Raw genomic sequence first — 24,574 nt, forward strand, 5'->3', positions numbered from 1 at the left:
CAGTGAGCTGAGATCCGGCCACTGCACTCCAGCCTGGGCGACAGAGCAAGACTCCGTCTCAAAAAAAAAAAAAAAAAAAAAGAACAAATAACAGTTACCCAACTCTATTCTGCAAAACAGAAAAAATAATAGAGACCAAAAATGGTTCTGAGGCCAGGTGCAGTGGCTCACACCTGTAATCCTAACACTTTGGGAGGCCATGGCAGGAGGATCACTTTATTTATTTATTTATTTTTTTTTTTTTGAGAGGGAGTCTCGCTCTGTCGCCCAGGCTGGAGTGCAGTGGCGCGATCTCGGCTCACTGCAAGTTCCAACTCCCAGGTTCATGCCATTCTCCTGCCTCAGCCTCCTGAGTAGCTGGGACTGCAGGCGCCTGCCACCGTGCCCGGCTAATTTTTTGTATTTTTAGAGATGGGGTTTCACCGTGGTCTCGATCTCCTGACCTTGTGATCCGCCCACCTCGGCCTCCCAAAGGGCTGGGATTACAGGCGTGAGCCACCGGGCCCGGCCAGGAGGATCACTTTAGCTCAGAAGTTTGTGATGCACCTGGGCAATGTAGCAAGATCCTGTATCTATTTGCAAAAACCATGATTACTTTTGCACCAACTTAATATTTAAAAAAAGAAAAGAAAATGGTTTTGAATAGACCCATGAAGAGTATGGTTTTTATTCCTGTCTTAATGACCATGTGGAAGACAAGTTGAAATACTCTTGGGTTGGATTGTATATTCATATATATATTCATAAATAGTCATGTATATATTTATGAAACAGTCACAACTGAATTGTGTAGCTGGGATAATGTTCTCAGTGAGATGACCAGTAGAGATGGTTTTCATCATTGGTAACCTGGACTTTTTTTTGTTTTTTTTAAACAGCCATTAGTTCTTTTCAGGCTCTCCCCAACTGAATATGCTGCTATTAGGTAATAATCAATAAACCATGAACTGGCCAGGTGCAGTTAATTCCAGCACTTTGGGAGGCCGAGGCGGTTGGATCACCTGAGGTCAGAAGTTTGAGACCAGGCCAACATGGTGAAACCCCATCTCTACTAAAAATACAAAAATTAGCCAGGCGTGGTAGCACATGCCTGTAGTCCCAGCTACTTGGGAGGCTGAGGCAGAAGAATCACTTGAACCCAGGAGGCAGAGGTTGCAGTCATACCAGTGCATTCCAGCCTGGGTGACAGAGCAAGACTCCATCTTAAAATAATAATAATAATAATAATAATAATAATAATAATAAACCATGAACCAACATTAGACCCGTATGCTTAAAGTATTAACTAGCAACCAGTATCCCCTCCCTCCACCAAACCAGTAGCCACTTTGCCAATGCAGAGTATGAGTAGGACAGCATTGTTAAAACATGAATTCTGTTTCCGGCGTTCCCGCTGGCTGAACCTGTACTTTGTTGGCATGTCTTCCTGAATTACTTCCCCCAGCGAGCTCCCAAAAGCCAAAAAATAAAGTTATAGTAGAGAGGAACATGGTTTGGCTAGGTTTCTCTGTCTCTTTAATCGTATCTGAAGCATAAAACAAGATGACTGGTACACTTTTCTCAAAATCCCTCCTAATCAGCCACCTCTACCTTGTATCCTCAGTAGCTTGTACAGATGGCAGGAAGATAAAAATCTACACAGCTACTAGGCTTGCACCTTCCCCCCCCCCGCCCCCGCCTGCCCAGCCCCTCAATTTTTAGAGGATAATAGATTTTCTTTTCTTTTTTTTTCTTCTGAAATGGAGTCTCACTCTGTCGCCCTGCTGTAGTACAGTGGCGTGATCTCGGCTCACTGCAACCTCCACCTCCCGGGTTCAAACGATTCTCCTGCCTCACTCAGCCTCTCGAGTAGCTGGGATTACATACAGGCAGGCGCCACCACGCCCAGCTAATTTTTGTATTTTTGTAGAGACGGGGTTTCATCATGTTGACCAGGCTGGTCTCAAACTCCTGACCTCAGGTGATCCACCTGCCTTGGCCTCCCAAAGTGCTGGGATTACAGGCATGAGTCACCACACCCACCCTAGATTTTATTTTCTAGAGCAGTTTAGGTATACAGAAAAATTGTGCAGAAAGTACAGACATTTTTCATCTAAGCTTGGATCTTAAACCGTCAAAGTTTCTGTTGTAGAGAAAAGAGCTGCAGAATTCATGATTCCCAAAATTGTGGATTTATGAAGAGCCACCCTACATAGTGATCGTGATGGATTGTATCAAGAGAAACCACAAAATCTAGAAACAAATCTAGAAATGAAGCAAGAGCAATTAACAAATTTTAGAAAAACACCTCTGTTCAAAGAGAAATCTAGGCTGATAAGACACATTCCATACTTACCAGTGTACCTCTCCCTTCTCTATTATGACCACACAGCACGTACTAGTTCATGAAATGGATTTACCTTAATTTCTTTGGCAATTCTCCTATAGTAGGATATTTAAGCTGTTTTCTTCTTTTTTCAATCTTTTTTGTCTTGACATTATAATAATATTGCAATAAAAATCTTTGTGCATAAGTCTTTTCCTTTAAGATTATTTTCTTTTTTTCTTCTTCTTTCTTTCTTTCTTCTTCTTTTTTTTTTTTTTTTTCCTCTGTCACCCGGGCTGGAATGCAATGGCACAATCACGGCTCCTTGCAGCCTCCACTGCCTAGGCTCAAGCAATCCTCCCACCTCAGCCTCCTGAGTAGCTGAGACCACAGATCCATGCCAGCACACCCAGCTAATTTTTCAATTATTTGTAGAGACAAGGTATCACTATGTTGTCTAGGTTGATCTCAAACTCCTGGGCTCAAGCCGTCCTCCCATCTTAGCTTCACAAAGTTCTGGGAATACAGGTGTGAGCCACTGTGCCTTGCCGAGATTCTTTTCTTTCTTTCTGGTTTTTATTATGATTATTTTATACAGAGTCTCACTCTCGTGCCATCTTGGCTCACTGCAACCTCTGCCTGGGTTTAAGCGATTCTCTTGTGTCAGCTCTTGAGTAGCTGGACTACAGGCGCCCATCAATATGCCCAGCTAATTTTTGTATTTTTTAGTAGAGACTGGGTTTTGCCATGTGGCCCAGGCGGGTCTCAAAACTCCTGACCTCAACTGATCCACCTGCCTTGGCCTCCCAAAAGTGCTGGGATTACAGGTGTGAGCCACCATGCCTGGCCACCAACATTCTTTTCTTAAGATAAATTCTCGGCCGGGCGCGGTGGCTCAAGCCTGTAATCCCAGCACTTTGGGAGGCCGAGACGGGCGGATCACAAGGTCAGGAGATCGAGACCATCCTGGCTAACATGGTGAAACCCCGTCTCTACTAAAAATACAAAAAACTAGCCGGGCGAGGTGGCGGGCGCCTGTAGTCCCAGCTACTCCGGAGGCTGAGGCAGGAGAATGGCGTGAACTCGGGAGGCGGAGCTTGCAGTGAGCTGAGATCCGGCCACTGCACTCCAGCCTGGGCGACAGAGCGAGACTCCGTCTCAAAAAAAAAAAAAAGATAAATTCTCAAAACGTAAGCTTACTAGGTCAAAGGATATGAAGATGTGTAAGACACTTGATACTTATTAGTCTTAATACTTTACAAAACAGAGAAAATTACTCCCTTTTAATTTGGGAATCTATAAGATGGTAATTATTCAGATTTGCCTTCCCCATGTAGCATTTCTAGGTTCATGTTTAAAGGAATGTTTCCTACTGAGCTTTCACTCTCTAGTGTGTGTATGGAGGGGGTGGCCAGGAGAGTCAACCAGATTGACACACAAACCCACTGCAGATGATTTGTGGGTAGACAGTAGAAGGGAAAGAGGATAAACACTTTTCCTTCTCCCTGTCTCTGATAAATACCCAAAGAGGGGAACATTATTATAGGTGATATAGGAAAAGTACCTTCGTGACCTGCCACACCCAGGTCCCATCTCAGGAGACAAGTTCAGCCCAAGGGCAAACGAGACCATGAAGGTCACAGCACTCCAGTGTCAGGTACACGCCTGTAAAGCTTTGGCTTGGTGCAACAACAAAAGGCATTCCCATCCTAACGCAACCTCAGCAGATCTCTTCCTCCACCTCCAAGAGGCGGGAGTTGGACCAGAGCTCTGGCAGCTGCACCTGCCGCCATTGGGGAGCCCAAATGAATCATTGCTGTGACTGAGTATTTTCCTTTGGGGCCCGGTGAAGCCTCTGCTTGTTTTTAATGGTGTTGGCTTAATTCTGGCTCCTGCCCTGAACTGAATGTGAAGATGAGACCGTTTTACCTTGTCCATGCTCTCTGATTATACCACATCAGGACTGTTGCCACTTCCCACTGCTCCGTGGCAGCCCTCTGTGTACCACCCACGTTGGCTGACTATGGGATGATAGGACAGAGAAGGAACAAGCCAAGGAGCAAGATGGAGGAGACTAATAGGACGCAGAGGCCACTCTTAACACCACAGGCTTTTTAACTGGAAGGAATGTTAATGGTCACCTGGGTCACTTGATCTCAGTCTCCTTAGGGCCACAGATCTCTTTGATGATCAGATGAAAGTGGTCAAATTCTCTTTCCAGAAAAATACACCTTCCCAAATTCCAGGATATCTCCCAGAATCCTTGAAACCCATTTTTCGTAGAGATGGAGTTTCACCATGTTGGCCAGGCTGGTCTTGAACTCCTGACCTCAGGTGATCTGCCCACCTGGCCTCTCAAAGTACTGGGATTACAGGTGTGAGCCCACCATGCCCGGCCAGATAACTGAATTTAAACTCAGCTCTCCTGATTGCCAATGTAGGACCCGTCAGCCCATAGTAGGTTGTCACCCTGCGCTGAGCCCTATGGCGGCAATTGTGGGAAATTAGGGTGCTTACAGCCAAGGAAATAGGATCTCAGACTCGTAGAAAAAAAAAAAAAACTAAGATCAATGAGTAAGCAATATTCCTGCCATAGAGTCCTCTTTGGAAGGTAGAAGCTAATGTCTTCCATTAGTTCACCAGGCAATTATTGAGCGCCTATGAGCACCTCTTAATCTCTAATCACTGGGAGATTCATTATTTATTAGAAATTGAAACTCGCAGGCCGGGCGCGGTGGCTCAAGCCTCTAATCCCAGCACTTTGGGAGGCCGAGACGGGCGGATCACTAGGTCAGGAGATCGAGACCATCCTGGCTAACATGGTGAAACCCCGTCTCTACTAAAAAATACAAAAAACTAGCCGGGTGAGGTGGCGGGCGCCTGTAGTCCCAGCTACTCAGGAGGCTGAGACAGGAGAATGGCCCGAACCCGGGAGGCGGAGCTTGCAGTGAGCTGAGATCCGGTCACTACACTCCAGCCTGGGCGACAGAGCGAGACTCCGTCTCAAAAAAAAAAAAAAAAGAAAAAGAAATTGAAACTCGCCTGTAATCCCAGCACTTTGGGAGGCCGAGGTGGGTGGATCACCTGAGGTCAAGAGTTCTAGACCAGCCTGGCCAACATGGTAAAACCCCATCTCTACTAAAAATACAAAAATTGGTATGGTGACACTCCACAGTGAGATGGAGTCTCACTGTGTTGCCCAGGCTGGAGTGCAGTGGCACAATCTCGGCCCACTGCAACCTCTGCCTCCCGAGTTCAGGCGATTCTCATGCCTCAGCCTCCCGAGTAGCGGGGTTCACAGGCATGTGCCACCATGCCCGGCTGGGGTTTCACCATGTTGACCAGGCTGGTCTCAAACTCCTGACCTCAAGCAATCTACCTGCCTTGGCCTCCCTAAGTGCTGGGATTACAGGTGTGAGCCACTGGACCCAGCTGACAGCCTATTCTTTTCTTTCTTTTGCAGCACATACTCTATTCTGCCTTGTATTTTTGGTAATAGCTCCCCAGTCTGTCTCTCCTACTAGATGATAACCTCTCAAGGGCTATCTTTGTAGTCCCTCAAGCCCAGGGCAGCACTTTGTATGCAGTGGGTATATCAGTCAGGGCCCAATCAGGAGACAGAAACCACACAGTAATTTGAATAGGAGAAATGTAATAGAAGGAATTATTGATCTCTGATAGGAGCAACTATAAGGATGTAAAGGGAACTCCACAGGGTACCCTAAGGCTGAGAGAGAATACCCAGGAAGGACAAAGTTGGAAGGGGCCCCTCTGCATGGCTGGGGTTCAGACTTCATTGGAGAAGGTGTGGTTGTAGCCCACAGGATGGCGGGGAAGTTCACGAGGTTGACCTGAGCCAGGGCTGGTTCACAGTGGTTGAGGAGCAGAGCGCCCTCTGGGGTGCAGGCCTGAGGAGGTTGCTGGACGGGTGTGTGTGTGAAGAGAGAGTCAGGCACGCTGCCAGTGCAAGGACTGCAGCATGCAGTGCCTGCAGCAGGAGGGCCACCGTGAAGTGGTTACTGGACCCAGGCTAGGGCTGCAAGGTCACTGAGCAACCGTGCACTCTAGGCATGCAGCTGGGGCAGAGCCTGACCGAAAGTCCCCACAGACAGACTCTGCAGCCCAGCAACATCCAGATCTGAAGGAGAAATCCCCTTCCTCTTGCAGTTGCCCTCCAGGGCCCCCTACTGATGAGGCTCACTGTAAAGGAGAAATGCTTACAGGGTCCAGTCCATGATCTCAGAGCAGAGGCATAAGGGCGACTTTGGAACTGAGGCAATACTGTGAAACTGCAATGGGTGCAATGGGGGATCAATAAAATGTTTGAATTAAATCAGGGAAAGCTACACAACCTATCATGCCCCCCTTCATCCCTGCTTAGTTCCCTTTCTTTGAGTCCTATAGATTTTACTACCAATAAATGTCAAACCTTTTTAACTACTTTTGTAATTTACTCTCTGGAAGCTCATTTCCCTCTGGGGTATTCTGTGTGTGTGTGTGTGGTTTTTGTTGTTGCTGTTTTTGAGACAGAGTCTCACTTTGTCAACCAGGCTGGAGTGCAGTGGCACAATCTCCACTCACTGCAGTGTCCACCTCCCAGGTTCAAGGGATTCTTCTGCCCCAGGCTCCCAAGTAGCTGGGATTACAGGCGCATGACAATACGCCCGGCTAATTTTTTTTATTTTTAGTAGGGATGGGGTTTCACCATCTCATCATGTTGGCCAGGCTGGTGTTGAACTCCCAACCTCAAGTGATTCCCCCACCCCCACCCCTGCTTCAGCCTCCTGAAGTGCTGGGCTTACAGGTGTGAGCCACCGTGCCCGGCCTCTGTGTGTCTTCTTAATGAGGCACTTGTCTCTCTTAGCTCACACTTAAAAGAGATTTGCAAAAAGAAAGAAGGAGCAGGGGGACTGGCTCTTGCAAACAGTGTGAGACCCAGTATTTTATTTCACAACTTATTTCTCCACTTGAACTTGAACTTGTGTCTCCACTGTCTGTTTCATTTCGAGGCAGTCCAAAGTCCCTCCCAAATGCTTTAGGAGTGTCCTGAGGCACTTGACTTCAAGTAGCCGTGGAAAGAATCAGAGTTCACTCAAGAACCAGTCTTTCTCTGACTTGAAGGAGAAGTCAGTGGCCACCTCGGGTCAGACTGGGGAGTTAATCTCCTTGGACAAATCTGAAGAGTCTAGTCTCCAAATATTTAGAAGAGAATAGGCAAGAAGAGAAGAACCACCAGCAGACTTGGAGGATAATTTCAACACAAATATTATTCAGAAAGCATTTAGAAAGGACTAATCATTTCAAGTAACTTGAGAATCCAACCAAGACAAGTTGAGCCTATACAGAACCCTTCAGATGCCCTCTTGTGGGAGACTGTGTTATTAATAGGCACCAAATTTGGGTTAGGACAGTGTTCTTGGGTATCAACCACCCTGTTCTTCCAAAATACTGCATTCTCTCCTGAAGAGTCAGATGTAATTAGTGTTAACTGGAGATTCCCTCCAGGAATGAGCTAAACAGTGAGATGCGGTTACAGTTAAGACTTCCTCTAAGAATGAAGTGGTTGTCCAAACTTAAATCTGTTGGCCGGGCATGGTGGCTCACGCCTGTAATCCCAGCACTTTGGGAGGCCAAGGTGGATGGATCACTTGAGGTCAGGAGTTCGAGACTAGCCTGGCCAAGATGGTGAAACCTCGTCTCTACTAAAAATACAAAAATTGGCCGGGCTTGGTGATGGGCACCTGTCGTCCCAGCTACTCAGGACGCTGGGTCAGAAGAATCGCTTGAACCCAGGAGGTGGAGGTTGCAGTGAGCCGAGATCCCACCACTGCACTCCAGCCTTGAGACTCTGTCTCAAAAAAAGAAAGCTGTTTGTCATCCTGCAGAAGGATGATGATCCCTTTAGACCAGAAAGATGACAATGAGAAGAACTAGAAGAACTTAATTTTTTTTTTTTTCTTTTTTTGAGACAGTCTCACTCTGTCGCCCAGGCTGGAGTGCAATGACACAATCTCAGCTCACTGCAACCTCTGCCTCCCGGGTTCAAGTGATTTTCCTGCCTCAGCCTCCCAAGTAGCTGGGATTACAGGCATGCACCACTATGCCCGGCTAATTTTTGTATTTTTGGTAGAGACAAGGTTTCACCATGTTGGCCAAGCTGGTCTCAAACTCCTGACCTCAAGTGATCCACCCGCCTCGGCCTCCCAAAGCTTTGGGATTACAGGCGTGAACCACCGTGCCCAGGCCGACATTTATATCTACATATCGCGGCTGTGTTGTTATTATTATTATTATTATTATTTTGCAAGTGATATGCATTCTGGGCCAGTGGGACCTAGGTCAGGTTGGCAGGAAACTATCTCAGTGTCTTGCCAAGCTTTACCTTGTTACCTTTATATGTGCAAGGGAAATTGTGCTCTTAAATGATCAAGAAAAATCAGCTATGTTTCCCCTGGGTAATGAGATTGTGGTTTATTTTCTTTTTTTTTTTTTTGCTTATCTATATTTTCTGCAATGAGCATGTATTATTTGTGAAACTAAATATATATAAAAATATATAATATATATTTTTAACGTATATATATATCATTTTAATTTTTAAAAATATACTCTTTCTAACTCTTGGCCTATATCCCTGCTTTTTGACACAAATTTAGCCAGACCCTTTCCAACCTCTTTACTCCTCCTGTTCAGGTGAACTGCCAAAAATCAGCAGACTTCAGTTTGGGAAGAGATTTTTTTGGAAGAGATTCATTTCCTCACTCTTGAACTTCTAAAAACAGCCCAGTTTTTCTTCTACCTCTCACCAAGCAGTGATTGATGCTACACCTGCCTCTGATGTGACAAAACCGAAGCCATGAATCAAAGCTTTCTATGATTCTTGCGCATTCTGAGGCTGGTGAAAGCACTAGCCGGGGGCACTGGGACGTGTGAAGATGCTCTGTGTGGGGGTTACTCTGCCTCAGGCACTTTGGAGGGTAACACCTGCTATCACTAACCTTTGATATGTTGCTCTGCTTTTTCAGATTTTCGACAATGAAGCCAAAGACCTGGAGAGAGAAGTTTGCTTTATTGATATTGCTTGCGATGAAATTCCAGAGCGCTACTACAAAGAATCTGAGGTAAGCGACATTTGGGATGAGATGTGGAAGAGATTCATTCATTCATTCATTCATTCATTCATTCATTCCGCAACTATTTCTTAAGTGCCTCCTAACTTGGGAGGATGCCATCTCTCGTTGTGTGGATTCAATTTGTTTTCATGTCTTTCTGGTTCTTTTTGCGAGTCTCAAAATTAAGTCCCTAACTCTTCAGGGACCATCATTGGCCCTGGCCATTACTCAATTTCCACTTAGTTTTCCTGTCTCCCAACTCTGCCGTCATTTTTTGGCAACATCAGTATCCGTAGGGCTGGGCCATCCAACACACTGGCCTCCCTGAAACACAACAGGCAGTCTCCCCAATCTCATGCTTTTTTTTTTTTTTTTTTTTTTTTTGAGATGGAGTCTCGCCCAGGCTGGAGTGCGGTGGTGTGATCTCACTGTGATGTCTGCCTCCCAGGTTCAAACCATTCTTCTGCCTCGGTCTCCTGAGTATCTGGGATTACAGGCGCCCGCTACCATACCTGGCTAATTTTTGTATTTTTAGTAGAGATGGGGTTTCACCCTTTTGGCGAGGTTGGTCTCCAACTTCTGACCTCAAATGATCCGCCCACCTCGGCCTCCCAAAGGGCTGGGATTACAGGCATGAGCCACCTGTGTTTTATCTGTATCTGAATCAGTCCTTGAAAACTTTGATAGCTCATTCCAGCACAGCTCCTTTCTCTCAAAACAGCAAGCACCTTAGTGAGGGCATCTCCTTTGTTCTTGGCTGAGAATAAATTTCAGAGAACTTCTTTCTCTCTGGTTTTCAACCTACCAGGATCCATCCTTTGCCTTAGTTCTACCTTCCTGCTATATGGTTTGTGCGAGTCACCATTTATATCCCATTAGTATTTTATTAATGGCTGCTGACGGAACTTGGGTGACCCACTTGTATATAACATCCTAGCCCTGCAATGACAGCAGACGCAGGGCTATTTTTGTTGGTTAGTGACATGCCACCAATCCCAATATGTTTGGAATCAGGGCCCCAGACTCGTCCTCGAACCGTAACACGTGGACCTTGAAACTCTTCTCCCAGAGTCATTAAGGCTGATGGGAGACACAATAAATAAACTTGTTCAAAATGAATTCTGTCGTTACACAAATAAACCAGGCTCCCAGCGTGGTTCGGATTTCTTTTGCCTCCACATTTTGGCATTCGTTTCGGTATGAAAGTCTTACCTGATCTTAGCAAATGCTTGGCTGCTTAATTGCAGGCACGTGTCTTCAGCTGCTGTCCCTGAAAGGGATGGGGAGAGGCTGATGTGGATCACTCTGCGGCCAACCACACCTATGCATTTTAAGATAAAGTTAAGTGCTCTCTGCGTAACTGTGGAACCGCCGAAGAGGGAAATAAACAGGGCACCATTGACCTTCCCCTTGTCTCACTCCGTGGAAATCCTGTAGTTTCATGTCAAGTCTGCCAGTGCTTAATGGAGTCTGATGATGTCCAGAGCATTGTGCAAAGCACTCCTGTGACGCCTCGGGCCCCCCTGGGCTGCTGTCCTACCTGGACCTCCCAGCCTCTTTGGGGCCTTCCAGGAAAGCAGGGGTGCCAGAAAACTCTGAACTAATTTCAGCTTTTCCTCCCAGTGTGCTTTGGCGTGGCTCTGCCCGGACTTCAGGGAGTTCCCTCCTGATTCAGTAGGAAGTCTTGATACAAATATAGAATTTTAATGAAGAAATCAAGTCTCATTTCTAGTCAACGTGCCTGACTCATTTCCCTGTGCTCTGTGCCCCCAAAGAACCTCCACTAGAAAGCTTCCTTTCATTCACATAGACATTCGAGGAGCTTTTCCTTCATGCTTCACAGAGTCGCTCATGGGCACGTCCATACCTCTTTCCCTGGGTCCTAAAGTATTCTTCCCTGGATGCAGTTTGGCCAAGATGAGTGGTAAAGAGTCCATTAATTATTCATCCAATAAATATTTATGGAGCCCTCACTGAGTGTCACATACAATGTTAAGACGAGGATGTCTGGGCATGGTGGCTAACACCTGTAATCCCAGCACTTTGGGAGGCCGAGGCAGGCGGATCACTTGAGTTTAGGAGTTCGAGACCAGCCTGGTCAACATGGCAAAAACTCTACTAAAAATACAAAAAGTAGCTGGCAGGGTGGTCAGCTACTCGGGAGGCTGACGCACGAGAATCGCTTGAACCCAGGAAGCGGAGGCTTTGACGAGCTGAGATCTCAACAGAGCGAGAAACTGTCTCAAAAAAAAAAAAAGACACAGCAGCAATGAGCCAAAGAGATACTTAGGGTCCCTCCCCTCAGGACACTTCCAATCTAACAAATACTACACAGAGAGTATTTGGCGAACAGTAGAGAAATAGTCACACAGATACATATGGAGTTCAGAGTCACAAGTGCAGGAAGGCAGGTACAGGGAGAGACTGTGATGAGGAAACTGCATTTAAGAGGATAGGATCAGGAGATATGCTATGGAAAAAATGACAGTTCAAGCCGGGCGCAGTGGCTCACGCCTGTAATCCCAGCATTTTAGGAGGCCAAGGCAGGCAGATCACCTGAGGTCAGGAGTTTGAGACCAGCCTGACCAGCAGAATGAAACCCCAACTCTACTAAAAATACAAAAATTGCCCGGTCCTGGTGGCATGCGCCTGTAGTCCCAGCTACTCGGAAGACTGAGGCAGGAGAATCGCTTGAAGTCCCAGCTACTCGGGAACCCAGGAGGCAGAGGTTACAGTGAGCCAAGATCACACCACTGCAATCCAGCCTGGGCAACAGAGACTCGGTCTCAAAAAAATATAAATAAATAAATAAATAAATAAATAAATAAATAAACTTGAGGCGTCATAGGATCTAAATTATACTTTTAAAAGATTGTTCTGGATGGAGAATGGACTAGAGAAGAGCAGAGTCAGGAGATCACCAAGGTCACTATCATTATTTATGTTACCAGTTACTTAGGTGCTATCGTGGCTTGCGCTAGAGGGCTGGCGGCAGAGATGGAGAGGAGCAGATGGTTTTGATGTATGTTTTGAAGATGAGGATGAATTGGCAGGGATTGCTTACGGATTGGATGTGGGGATGAGGTTGAAGGAGGAGTTGGGATGGCCTTAAGGATTCTGGCTTGAGCGACTGATAGATGGGGGTGCTGCTTACTGAAATGGGAAGATGAGAAGAGAGGTGTACGTTGGAGAAAGATGCGTGGATTTTGTGATGTCAGTGAGGCAGCTAACACAAACAGAAATGAGTCTGGAGCTTAGGCGAGAGATCTGGGCTGGAGACAAACTCGAGAGTATTTGGTGAACAGGAGATTTAAAAATCCTGGGGTTGGATGAGAGGAAGAAAGTATGAAGTATAAATGGGAAAGGGGTTCAAGTCCGAGCCTTCAAGGATGGCAGCAGCTGGCGATCAGGTCGAATCTAAAAGAATCAGGCATCTAAAAGAATTGGTCAGAAAGTTAGGACGAAAACAAGGGAAATGCACCAAGGAATGTAAGTTTCAAGAGGAAGAGAGTGACCAGAGGTGCTGAATGCTGCCAAGAGATCGAATAGGAAGAGAATGGAAAACTGTCCACTAGAACAGTTCTCCACTGGGGGCGATTATTGCCTCACGAGGATGCTTGGCAATGTCTGTAGACATTCTCAGTTGCCAAAACATAGGAGGGCTACTGGTATCTAGAGTGTAGAGGCCAGGGATGCTGCTAAAATCCTCTACAGCACAGACAGCCCCTCACAACAAAGAATTATTGGAATCCAGCCAGATGCGGTGGCTCACACCTGTAATCTCAGCACTTTGGGAGGCTGAGGCGGACAAATCACAAGGTCAGGAGTTCAAGACCAGCCTGGCCAACATGGTGAAACCTCGTTTCTACTAAAAATACAAAAAATTAGCTGGGCATGGTGGTAGGTGCCTGTAATTCCAGCTACTCTGGAGGCTGAGGCAGGAGAATCACTTGAACTTGGGAGGCCAAGATTGCACCACTGCACTCCAGCCCAGGTGACAGTGCGAGACCCCGTCTCAAAAAAAAAAAAAAAAAGAATTATCTGGCTCCAGATGTCCATAGTGCCAAGGCTGGGAAACTTTGTTCTACAGGAAGAGGTGATTGAAGATGGATGGAACTCTGGATTCAGCTTTGATGCTCAGGGCCACCCCTGGCCTGTCCTAGAGTCTTAGGGTTACTGAATGGATGCGGGAGAAGGGGGCCCATAGGGCTGAGCCCTGCACACTCATCATCCATTGTGTGACCTCCCAGGGGATCTGCTGGCCTCTGTAACAGGTGGAATTCCTCCTCCATGGACCTGGCAGCCGGATCACAAAGGGCTACAGGTACCACTGGGAGCCTGCAATAAAATCTTAGAAAAAACATTCCCCCAGGGGCGACTCCCTTGTGACCCCAACCCCACCATCTTCAACAGGCCAGAATACAGACTGCAGTCTGAATCCACCCGAAGGAAGAGGGGTGAGTTTCCTGGGCTGTTTTGGTGGTTGTGTCTACGGTAAACATGCCAGGGACTGGGAGTAAGAGGAACAACAGATTCAGAAGGCAAACCATTTCCAAACAGACAGAAATGTCTAACTGGCACACTGTAAATAATTAACACCCTCCACCCCACCGCAGGAGTTTCCTTCTAAAATGAAATCTGACCTTGTTCTGTGCTTAAAATCCCTCACTGGCCCTCCTTTAGAGTTCAGCTCACACAGGACTCCCCCTGTCTGAGTTTTCCTGGGCATGTCGCTCCCCCACCACTGCTGGTCTGGACGCAGCGAAGTTCTGGTCCATAGCTTCTAGATCATGCTAGTTTGTGCTAGCTCATCGCTATGGCATGAGCTCTGCAAAGACAAGAGCTGGCTGTTCCCCAGCCGCTGCTACAGCACCAGTGCTTAGCAAGCACTCACTCAATGGTTGCTGAATGAATGAGTGAAGGCAAGGGACTTTGCTTTTTTCCTTCCAGCAGTGACAATTTCAGAGCAAGCGCTATCAAAGAAAATGAATTCGTTGCCATTAAGCAAGCAGTTGTGAATCAGAGTTCCTTTTTTTTTTTTTAATCGGAGGCATCCAGCTTCATGGGCCTTTTCTTCCCATCCATCTTTGTAAGTTGACGATGTCAGCGTCCTAAATAGAAACGTTCTTTATGTGAGGAAGCCAGATGCCGATGGGCTGAATCTGTTCCTGGATTTTTTTGATGCTGATGAATCCAGACCAGGGTTATCTGGGTTGCTCCTCTCCACCCAGCTACTGTCACACACACATGGCCATCCAGGCCAAAGGAGGGGATGAAAGCACTTTCCTTTCTTTTTCCATTTCTCCCTGGAAACCTTCGAGCCACACAATCAAGACTGCCCCTCTCAGGAAGGTGACCAGAGCTTGGAATTTTCCAGTGGGTGCCCTCTGCCCGATGGCCCTCGTGCCGTCACCACTAGCCAGGGATTCAGAAGCATGCTTTGGGGATTCAGGATCAGCTGATAGCCCAGCTCAGTGCTTTCCTTATTCTCATGTTTGCAGTGCTGCTGTTTCCTATTAAGGCCTGAACTTCAGTTCTCAAAGAACTCTTAGCTTCAAGTTTGTTCTCATCGTCATTAATGGACTCTGCAGGGCAGTGCTCTATTGTGGGGGAGGGGGAAATTAGTGTGATTTTTTTCAGGCAGAGGCCCTCCATTAGTCACAGAGACCACTGAGGCCCTGCCTGCCCATAAGCATCATAAAGCTGTTTGCACCGTGTCACGTGGAAAATGATCATCATCAACACCAAAGCAGGAAAAGGGGTGAAGCCAAAAGCTGAGCAGGTTGGACTGGTTATGCGGCTGATACATAGCGTCTTGCTACTGCCAAGATTTTCATCCCAGCTCCTTGATGCTCTGCCAAGATTTCAAGGTGAAGATCCCAGCGGAGGAATGAGGAATTCTGCACGATAAGTCAGAGCGTGCCTGCAGAGGCCACAGGCAGTGCAGCCATACCCGCAAGGCTGAGTTGGCAGTTTTGGGGTGCAAGAACAAACCTCAACTTCTAGCCTGCAGGACTAGTCCAGGCTGGAGAATCTCTGAAAGCCATGCTGGGAGAGATCTAACCCAGAGGCCTTTGATGTTGGCTCGCCGTCAAGTTCAAGTCCAGTACTCTTTCTTCTCCATTCACTGCAGTCGTTCATGAGGTCTGGCTTCCATCATGAGATGGGGAGTGATCAAAGAAAATGGCATCTATGTTGGCCTCCTGGGGGCTGCCACCTGCAGCAGTCTCCCCTAGACACAAACGTGTAGGGTGTGTGCAGCTTCTCAATCTTCAGACATACCTCCAGGGCAAAGGAAGAGAAAGAAAAAGGAATGTCTTTCCTAGTCGAGGAAGTAGAAGTAGAGGGTTTTGTGTGTGTGTGCTTCCTTTTTAAAATCTTCGTTGATTTATGTAATGAAAAGCAAAGGAGTCTCTAGCCCAGAGGTTCTCAACTATGGGCAAATTTGTCCCCCAGGGGCATCTGGCAATATCTGGGGACATTTTTGATTGTCGAAACTGGGTAGGGCATGTCATGAATCTAGTGGGTAGAGGTCAGGGAGGGAGGCTGCTGAACATCCAAAATGGGCCAGGTGCAATGGCTCACACCTGTAATCCCAGCACTTTCGGGGAGGCTGAGGCGGGAGGATCACTTGAGGCCAGGATTTCAAGACCAGCCTGGGCCACACAGCAAGACCCTATTTCTACAAAATAAAAATAAAAATAAAAATAAATTCGCTGGGCATGGTAGCCTGTGCCTATAGTCCTAGCTACTCAGGAAGCTGAGATGAGAGGATCACTTGAGCCCAGACGTTTGCGGCTACAGTAAGCCATAATCATGCCACTGCACTCCAGACTGGGAAACAGAGCGAGACTCTGTCCCTAAAAAATAAAGAAAAGAAAAGAAAAGAAAGAAGAGCCGGGCGCAGTGGCTCATGCCTGTAATCCCGGCACTTTGGGAGGCCGAGGCGGGTGGATCACCTAAGGTCGGGAGTTCGAGACCAGCCTGACCAACATGGAGAAACCCCGTCTCTACAAAAAATACAAAATTAGCCGGGCGTGGTGGCACATGCCTGTAATTCCAGCTACTAGGGAGGCTGAAGCAGGAGAATTGCTTGAACCTGGGAGGCAGAGGTTGCGGTGAGCTGAGATCGCACCATTGTACTCCAGCCTGGGCAACAAGAGCGAAACTCCGTCTAAAAAAAAAAAAAAAAAAGCAAAAGAAAAGGAAAGAAAAAGAAAAGAAAAAAGAAAAGAATCCAAAATGCACCACAACAATTATCCAGTTCCAAAATGTCAAGTATGCCAAGATCAATAAACCCTGACAACATAGACCAATCCAAGGAAAGGAAACAGTACAGCCTATTGGTATCAAGACTCATTAATGAATTCCTTTAGTTAGTATTTACTAAGCACCTACTGTGTGCCAGCTACATAGTAGGCATTGAGGGTACAAAAACAAGATTATGTAAGCCCTCAAAGGTCCTGTCTTCTGCCTTTTGAATTGATTTTCTTGTTAAACAGTTGAAGCAATTTCTCATCCCCTGTATTTTGGAGGATATAAAGGCCATCTTACTAGTGATAAATACAGCCTAGTAACTTCATGGGGAAATTTGCAATTTTTTGAACTCAGGTAGCAACAAAGGAGAAAGAAGAACATGAGGCTGTCCTAGAAGCATGGGCCCCTGACGTGGCATAATTGAATGTTTTTCAGACAGAATTTGATTTCGAACTTTCCCCTTAAGTTGAGTGACTAAGTCTCCAGGTCCCTGGATCATAGCCTTCCTGGACCAAGAACTCCTTGGCAGCTAGTTCATTGGTCCCCACAGATCTAAATATCTGTTGAGTTCTCTCTTAAGGGAGAGAGAACGGAACAAAAAGAGATACATCTAACTTTTCCAATAACTGTCAAGGGTGAGAGATTAAATGTTGTTTGCTAAGGACCGGCCCTCAGAAAGGGAACAGAGAGACCAACTAAGTAAATATTGTCATATTTAGCTGTACCCTTCAGTACAAAGAGCTTCATCCAAATCACTCGGCTCCCTCAAATTAAAAATATTTTCATTCTGGTCTACATCTTGGCCTTTGAGGGTGGTAAAGATTTTCCGTTACCTCTAATGGCCAGATTCAACACAGCTGCCTCTTGCCGGGGTACATTGTTAAGTTCACTCTGTTGTGCTGTTACTATCATTTTTTTCCCCTTTCCCTCAAGTCCATCTGTTTCTTTCTGAGAGTAACGCAGCTGTTTTGCAGTGGGTTCCAACTTACTGCGGCCTGCATGCCTCTTGGAAAATAAGAGGACTGATGACATCACTGGGATGGGGAGAAGTCCCTACTGCCAAAGGAGTCCCTGGTGGGAGTCTCTAAAACTGGAGGGTGAGGGAGGAAGCCTGCAAAGAAGATGCAAGAGAAGGGTCCCCAGCAGCTGCCGCATTGCGGGCCCTGAGCCCTCTCCCCTTCCAGGATCTGGATGATGCCAGTGCTGTTTGAAATTGAGAGAGAAGGCCAGGCACAGTGGTTCACATCTGTAATCCCAGCACTTTGGGAGGCCGAGGCAGGCAGATCACTTGAGATCAGGAGTTTGAGACCAACCTGGCCAACATGGTGAAACTCCATCTCTACTAAAAATACAAAAATGAGCAGGATAAAGATACAAAAATTAGCCACGTATGGTGGCGGGCGCCTGTAATCCCAGCTACTCAGGAGGCTGAGGCAGGAGAATCACTTGAACCCAGCAGGCGAAGCTTGCAGTGAACCAAAGATGGTGCCCCTGTACTCCAGCCTGGGTGACAGAGTGAGACTCTGTTAAAAAAAAAAAAAAGAGGCTGGGCACGGTGGCTCACACCTGTAATCCTAGCACTTTGGGAGTCCAAGGCAGGCACATTGCCTGAACTCAGGAGTTCGAGACCAGCCAAGACAAAATGGTGAAAACCCATTTCTACTAAAATACAAAAAATTAGCCTGGTATGGTGGCATATGCCTGTAATCCCAGCTACTCGGAGGCTGAGGCAGGAGAATCATTTGAACCAGGGAGGCGAAGGTTGCAGTGAGCTGAGATCACACCATTGCAGTCCAGCCCGGGTGACAGAGCCAGACCCTGTCTCAAAAAAAAAGAAACTCATGATCTGGTTGGGAGGATATGGTATAATGACACAAATGCTAAGTGATAGTGCAGAGCGAGGCAGCAAGAGAAATACATTCACACAGTCACGTGTGATTTACTTTCCTCAAACTCATACACACAGTCATCCCCAGAAGATTCCCAGGACTGGTCAAGGAAGACTTTATAGGAGAGGTGGAATCTGAACTAGGCCTTAAAAACAAAATAGATTTGTGTTTATTTTTTGCTCATAAATTAATACATGATCCTTGTAAAAAAAAATTCCGATGTGATACAAACACAAAACAGAGCAAATCTCCTATGATCCCTCATAAGAGACATGACTGTTGTTAAAATTGGTGTTTATACTTAAACATAATGCATAAATAGTATTATTTTATAAAACTAAACTCACGCTATGCACACCATCTTGCAACATGCATTATTTCACTAATCACATAAGCTTGCCATTTGTCTGTGCAGTACACGCCCGTCTAGTGAGTTTTAGGTGGCCAGATAATATGCCAATGAAGGCCAGGTTCAGTGACTCATGCCTGTAATCCCATCACTTTGGGAGGCCAAGGTGGGCAGATCACTTGAGCTCAGAAGTTCGAGACCAGCCTAGGCAACATGGCAAAACCCCATCTCTACAAAAATATAAAAATTAGCTGGGCATGATGGTACATGCCTGGAGTCCCAGCTACTCTGGAGGCTGAGGGAGGAGGATCACTTGAGCCCGGGAGTCAGAGGCTGCTGCAGTGAGCCGAGATCCTAGGCAGCAGAGCAAGACCCTACCTCAAAATAATAATAATAGTAATAATAATAATAATAAGCCAGTGTACGGTGGTGCCATGTGTACATCATTCTCCATTTGATGGACATTTAGAGTGTTTCCGTTCTTATTATGGTACTGCAAGAAACATCCATAGATATCTTCTGGGAGTTGTTCTAACGTCTCTGTAGAATAAATCTAAAAGCGAAACTGTTGAGTCAATGGACATATGGGTTGAAATTTTCCTAGATATAACAAAATTGCCCATACCCTGTGGCTACATTAAATTGCCCCTGACTCACACTTGGATGGGAGCAAACTCAAGTCTGAAGATGTGTGAGATGGAATGGGCAGTGTAGTGAATGGCTGAAAATAAGGAGTCTCAGTGCATAGTCAAGGATCAGTGAGGCACAAGGGAAAAACCTTGAGTGCCAAGCCAATGAATTTGGACTTTATTCTGTAGGTCGCAGGGAGCTTTCAAAGCAGGGGTCACCAAAAATAAAAAATCCATTGGCCAAGAAAAAAGAAAAAGCAGGGGTCATGAGCAACCATGCAAGGGGACTCTACTTGTGACCTCACCAGAGGGGCGGACTCTCTTGTGGGGATGTTGAGGGCAGGCTCCTGGGTGCCCAGAGGTTTAGGACCATTCAAATCCATTACCCTACATCTTTCCCTCTTCTGCTACCCTCTTTCATGAACAAATTGTCCTCAGCCATCTTGACAACCATAAGATTTTATTAATGAATAGTAACATTTGGAAATAAAAAGGCATTAAATAGTAGTCCAGTCCTCAACAACCCTGGCTGCACCATTTTCAGACCAGTAATTGGCAACTTACTTCCCAAGGAACAATGAGGTTTTCTTTCTCAGACCTCATTCCTTCCAAACCCAGGAAAGATGAGACGCCAAGTCTCGCCGAAGCACAGTGCCTAGTGCTGATTTTAAAAGCCACTGCTATTCTCTTGGCCTAATAATGCAAAGCTGCCTCAGCATTTGGAGCAAACCCCATTTTTACTGGGATTACTACAAAAAATGGTAGTGCCCAACTTCATCCTAGAGAAAGAGTTTTCATTTTTTTTAATTGTTCAAGGGGGAAAAAAACCATTTAAACTGCTGCAGTAATTGGCATGAATGATGTTCCCCAGCACTCAGTGTTCAGAGCAGCAGTTGCAAATCCTACCAATTGAATTTGGTAGTGAAATGCCAGACCAAGTAGGTCAAACAAAATCAAAGCATATGAATTCCTAAACGCCAGATCGAAACCAGAGATTCTAAGTCTCTGCCAGTAGTGGAATTGCTGATTGTGGCATTGGGGGTCATTGAATCAATAGAAAGAGGCCCTGGGGGCCAAGTGCAGTGGCTCACGCCTGCAATCCCAGTATTTTGGGATGCCAAGGCAGGCGGATCACTTGAGGTCAGGAGTTCGAGACCATGGCAAAACCCTGTCTCTACTAAAGATACAAAAATTAGCTGGGCATGGCGGCACGCATCTCCTGTAGTCCTAGGTACTAGGGAGGTTAAGGCACGAGAATTGCTTGAATCCGGGAGGCAGAGGTTGCAGTGAGCTGAGATTGCGCCACTGCACTCCAGCCTGGACAACAGAGCGAGACTTTGTCTCAAAAAAGAAAGAAGCCTGGGAGAAATCACCCTGTCACCCTGTATCCCAAAAGGAACAGACCAGGGAGGGAAGAACTCATCCAAGTAAAACATTGATGGAACGGAGAAATAGTTGGGCTTTTCGTAAAGGGATCTGTGCAAAAGATAACCCCTAGAACCTATGAATTGGGATTCCCAGCTTGTGCGCTCTGTGTCTAGATGATTCAGCCCTAATGTGGTGAGGGCCCTGGCTGTGGGAGCCTCCTAGGCGGTCACAGCCACTGCATTTGATCATCATCAATTCCGTGTCTGAGTCCCTCCCTCCCTTCAAAAGAATGGATAGATGGACGGATGGACAGATGGGATGGAGAAGTGAGATGATGTCAAAGGCAAGGCATGGAAAGTGACTAGCACAGTCCCTGGCACACAATAAGCATTTTATAAATGTTCCCTTCTCTCTGCTTTGACCCTGGCTTCGAGCTCTGCAGATGGGTTGCAGGAACAGTGGCTCCGTGGAAACCACGTGTCTTTGCAAGGTGGCCACCGTGAGTGGCATCACAGGAGTTTGTTTGCGTGTCGTTTTTCTCTTGTTGGTGTGAGTGGAGAACGGGGGCAGAGGTGTGATACCAATAGCTCTAGCTCTCAGGATCATGGGATCCTCCACCAGCTCAGCAAGATCCTGCAGAAGTTACAGCCATTTGTGCTGCCGAGACTTAAAAAAAAAAAAAAAGAAATGTGTTATTGCCTCTGTTACAGTTTAACCTGAATTCCGGATGGCACGTGTCTCTGCTACTTCACCTCGAAGAAACCTTAGAAGTTGCATTTTCTGTTTGTTGTGCCAAGTCTGGGCCATCTGTGGCACTGCAGTGCTGGGATGGTACCCAAGGCAGCATTGCCATGCTATCCCTGTCTGCCACAAGCGTTCTTACAGCTGTACTATAGAAAACTAACATTTAAGACTTTCAAAGAAGGAAGCAAGAGCTGAAAGGCCCAAGGCTGTCAGCCAGGAGTGAACAGATACGACAAGCTCTTCTTCAGTTCCATCTCATGGAGAACTTCTCTCTGTACTTTTTTTTTTTTTTTTTTTTTTTAAATAAGACAGAGTCTCACTCTGTCACCTAGGCTGGAGTGCAGTGGTGCAATCTCAGCTCACTGCAACCTCTGCCTCCTGGGTTTAAGCGATTCTCCTGCCTCAGCCTCCCGAGTAGCTGGGACTACAGGAGCATGCCACCACACCCAGATACTTTTTGTATTTTTAGTAGAGACAGGGCTTCACCATATTGGTCAGGCTGGTCTCGAACTCCTGACCTCAGGTGATCCACTTGCCCCGGCCTCCCAAAGTGCTGGGATTGCAGGCGTGAGCCAATGCGCCTGGCCCTGCTCTGTTCTTTCAAGAAAACAGGCAACAAGTCCACACAAGTTGCTCAGAACTGGGGCCAACCGCATCAGCCCCTGCTGTGTTTAGTCTTATTAAAGTAAAACACCAGAACTGCTTGGCCCTTACAACAGAGCTCCCAAATCAGGTCAGCATCACCCAGGGAAGTTTTGAAAACTGGAGATACCCGGATCCCACCTTAGACCAATCCAACCAGACTCACTGGTCTGGGACCCAAGAATCAGTGTGTAAATGCACCAGGTTTGGGGAAATGGCCTCAGAACAGAGCTTCCCATCTTTTTTCATGCCTTGTCAGGTAGAAAGTGTTTCGTTTTGGCCAGGTACGGTGGCTCATGCCTGTAATCCCAGCACTTTGGGAGGCCAAGGCGGGCAGATCACCTGAGGTCGGGAGTTCAAGACCAGCCTGACCAACATGGAGAAATCCCATCTCTACTAAAAATACAAAAATTAGCCGGGCATGGTGGCAGGCACCTATAATCCCAGCTACTCGGAGCCTGAGGCAGGAGAATCGCTTGAACCTGGGAGCGGGAGATCGCACCATTGCGCTCCAGCCTGGGCAACAAGAGCAAAACTTCATCTCAAAAAAAAAGAGAAAGTGATTCGTTTTGATTGACACATCAAGGAGGAGCTCCTGGTCAAGATGACCAACCCCCAAGGTCAGGAGGCCCAGTCTGTTACTCAAGGACTGCGGAAGCAATATGCTTTATCACATCTACTATCCGTTCACCAAAGGGAAGCTTTGCCTAAGAGTGCTCAACTTATTGTGGTCAAGGTTTTAAACCACTTTATTGTTACTTAATTTGGGGGAGGGGTGATGCAGGGGGGTTAGCAATGTAAGCCTGTAAACCTGCCCATTCGCCGATTGTGAGAGAGGTCAATGCCTTTGAATTTTGTTCTGTCTGTTGGGAATCTGATACCATCTGTAGAATCAGGTCCAAAGTCTTCCTTGACATCTACTAGCGTTAATTATAACATACGTTTGTGCAGTTTTTTCTGATTTGGGGGTGGCTTCAGATTGACACTCATTGAAGTTTATTTCCTCCAACCAAAGACTGTAGGCTGGCTGTGGTTGTTCACGCCTGTAATCCCAACACTTTGGGAGGCCAAGGCGGGTGGGTCACTTGAGGCCAGGAGTTCGAGACCAGCCTGGCCAACGTGGCAAAGCCCCATCTCTACTAAAAATACAAAAGTAGACAGGCGTGGTGGCGGGTGCCTGTAGTCCCAGCTACTCGGGAAGCTGAGGCAGGAATCGCTTGAACCCGGGAGGTGGATGTTGCAGTGAGCCGAGATTGTACCATTGTACTCCAGCCTGGACAGCAAGTGAGACTCTGTCTCAAAACAAAAACTAAACAAAAAAATACTCTAATAGTTGTCCACCAGGTCCTCTGGCTAAATCTTCTCCAAGCCCTTTCTTCATTTAGCACTCTAAGAATCTGCAGCAATGACTCTATGATGTTTGAAGAGGCATTTTTCTCCTTGAGAACTAAGACCTGACCGAGCGATTCACTCCTCCACATCTATTTATTCAGACTCCAAGTACAACGGCTCAGCTTCTGTTCCAAAAATACCCAAGAAAGAATAAGTGTTATTAAGGTGCTTGTCTTCGTCTTTTATTATTAAGAGGCCCAGAGAAAGACGTATAATTACTAGCTCATTTGCTTGGGCCTTAGAATTTTCAATGAACATTTCTCACAAAATTGCTAAACCTGGTTTTAGAGGGTATGGAACTAACTTTTGAGAAAAATAAATGCCACTGTTTAGAGTCTCACTCTGTCGCCCAAGCTGGAGTACAGTGGTGCGACCAAGGCTACCGCAACCTCCACCCCTCCAGGCTCAAGCGATCTTCCTACCTCAGCCTCCTGACTACCGGCACGTGCCACCACACCAGCTATTTGTGTGTGTGTATGTGTGTGTGTGTGTGTGTGTGGAGGGGGATATGGGTGTGTCGTGATGGGAATCTTGCAGTGTTGCCTAGGCTGGTCGCAAACTTATGGCCTTAAGTGATCCACCTGCCTCAGCCTCCCAAAGTGCTGGGATTACAGGTGTGAGCCACCACTGCACCCGGCCAATATTGTCTCCATTTTATAGATAAGGAAACTGAGGCTTAGAGAGTCTAAGTAACTGGCTGGAAGTTTCAGGAAGGCTGGATTCAAAACCCCAAAGTGTCCTACCCCAAAGATTATGCTTCTCCTACACCAAGTAGACTCCTTCAGGTAAAGCTAGATGTACAAACAACTGTTGTCTTTGGAAATCACTCAAAGAAATAGTTGCCTTCTTAAATATATCTTCCCAACCCCGAGTCTCAGTGACTAAAT

The 24,574-nt window shown here is 46.6% G+C and overlaps 1 protein-coding gene across 1 annotated transcript in view; it reads left to right on the top strand.

The window, feature by feature from the left end:
* PITPNC1 (phosphatidylinositol transfer protein cytoplasmic 1) overlaps positions 1 to 24,574 on the top strand; it is a 284,988-nt gene that overhangs the window by 212,970 nt on the left and 47,444 nt on the right. Inside the window, exon 6 of the mRNA XM_077972577.1 lies at positions 9,331 to 9,426. Within this exon, the coding sequence (XP_077828703.1) occupies positions 9,331 to 9,426 (96 nt within the window). The remainder of the gene's footprint in view (positions 1 to 9,330; positions 9,427 to 24,574) is intronic.

The sequence above is a fragment of the Macaca mulatta genome, chromosome 16, assembly GCF_049350105.2.
Source record: "Macaca mulatta isolate MMU2019108-1 chromosome 16, T2T-MMU8v2.0, whole genome shotgun sequence".
In the NCBI taxonomy this organism is placed as follows: Eukaryota; Metazoa; Chordata; class Mammalia; order Primates; family Cercopithecidae; genus Macaca; species Macaca mulatta.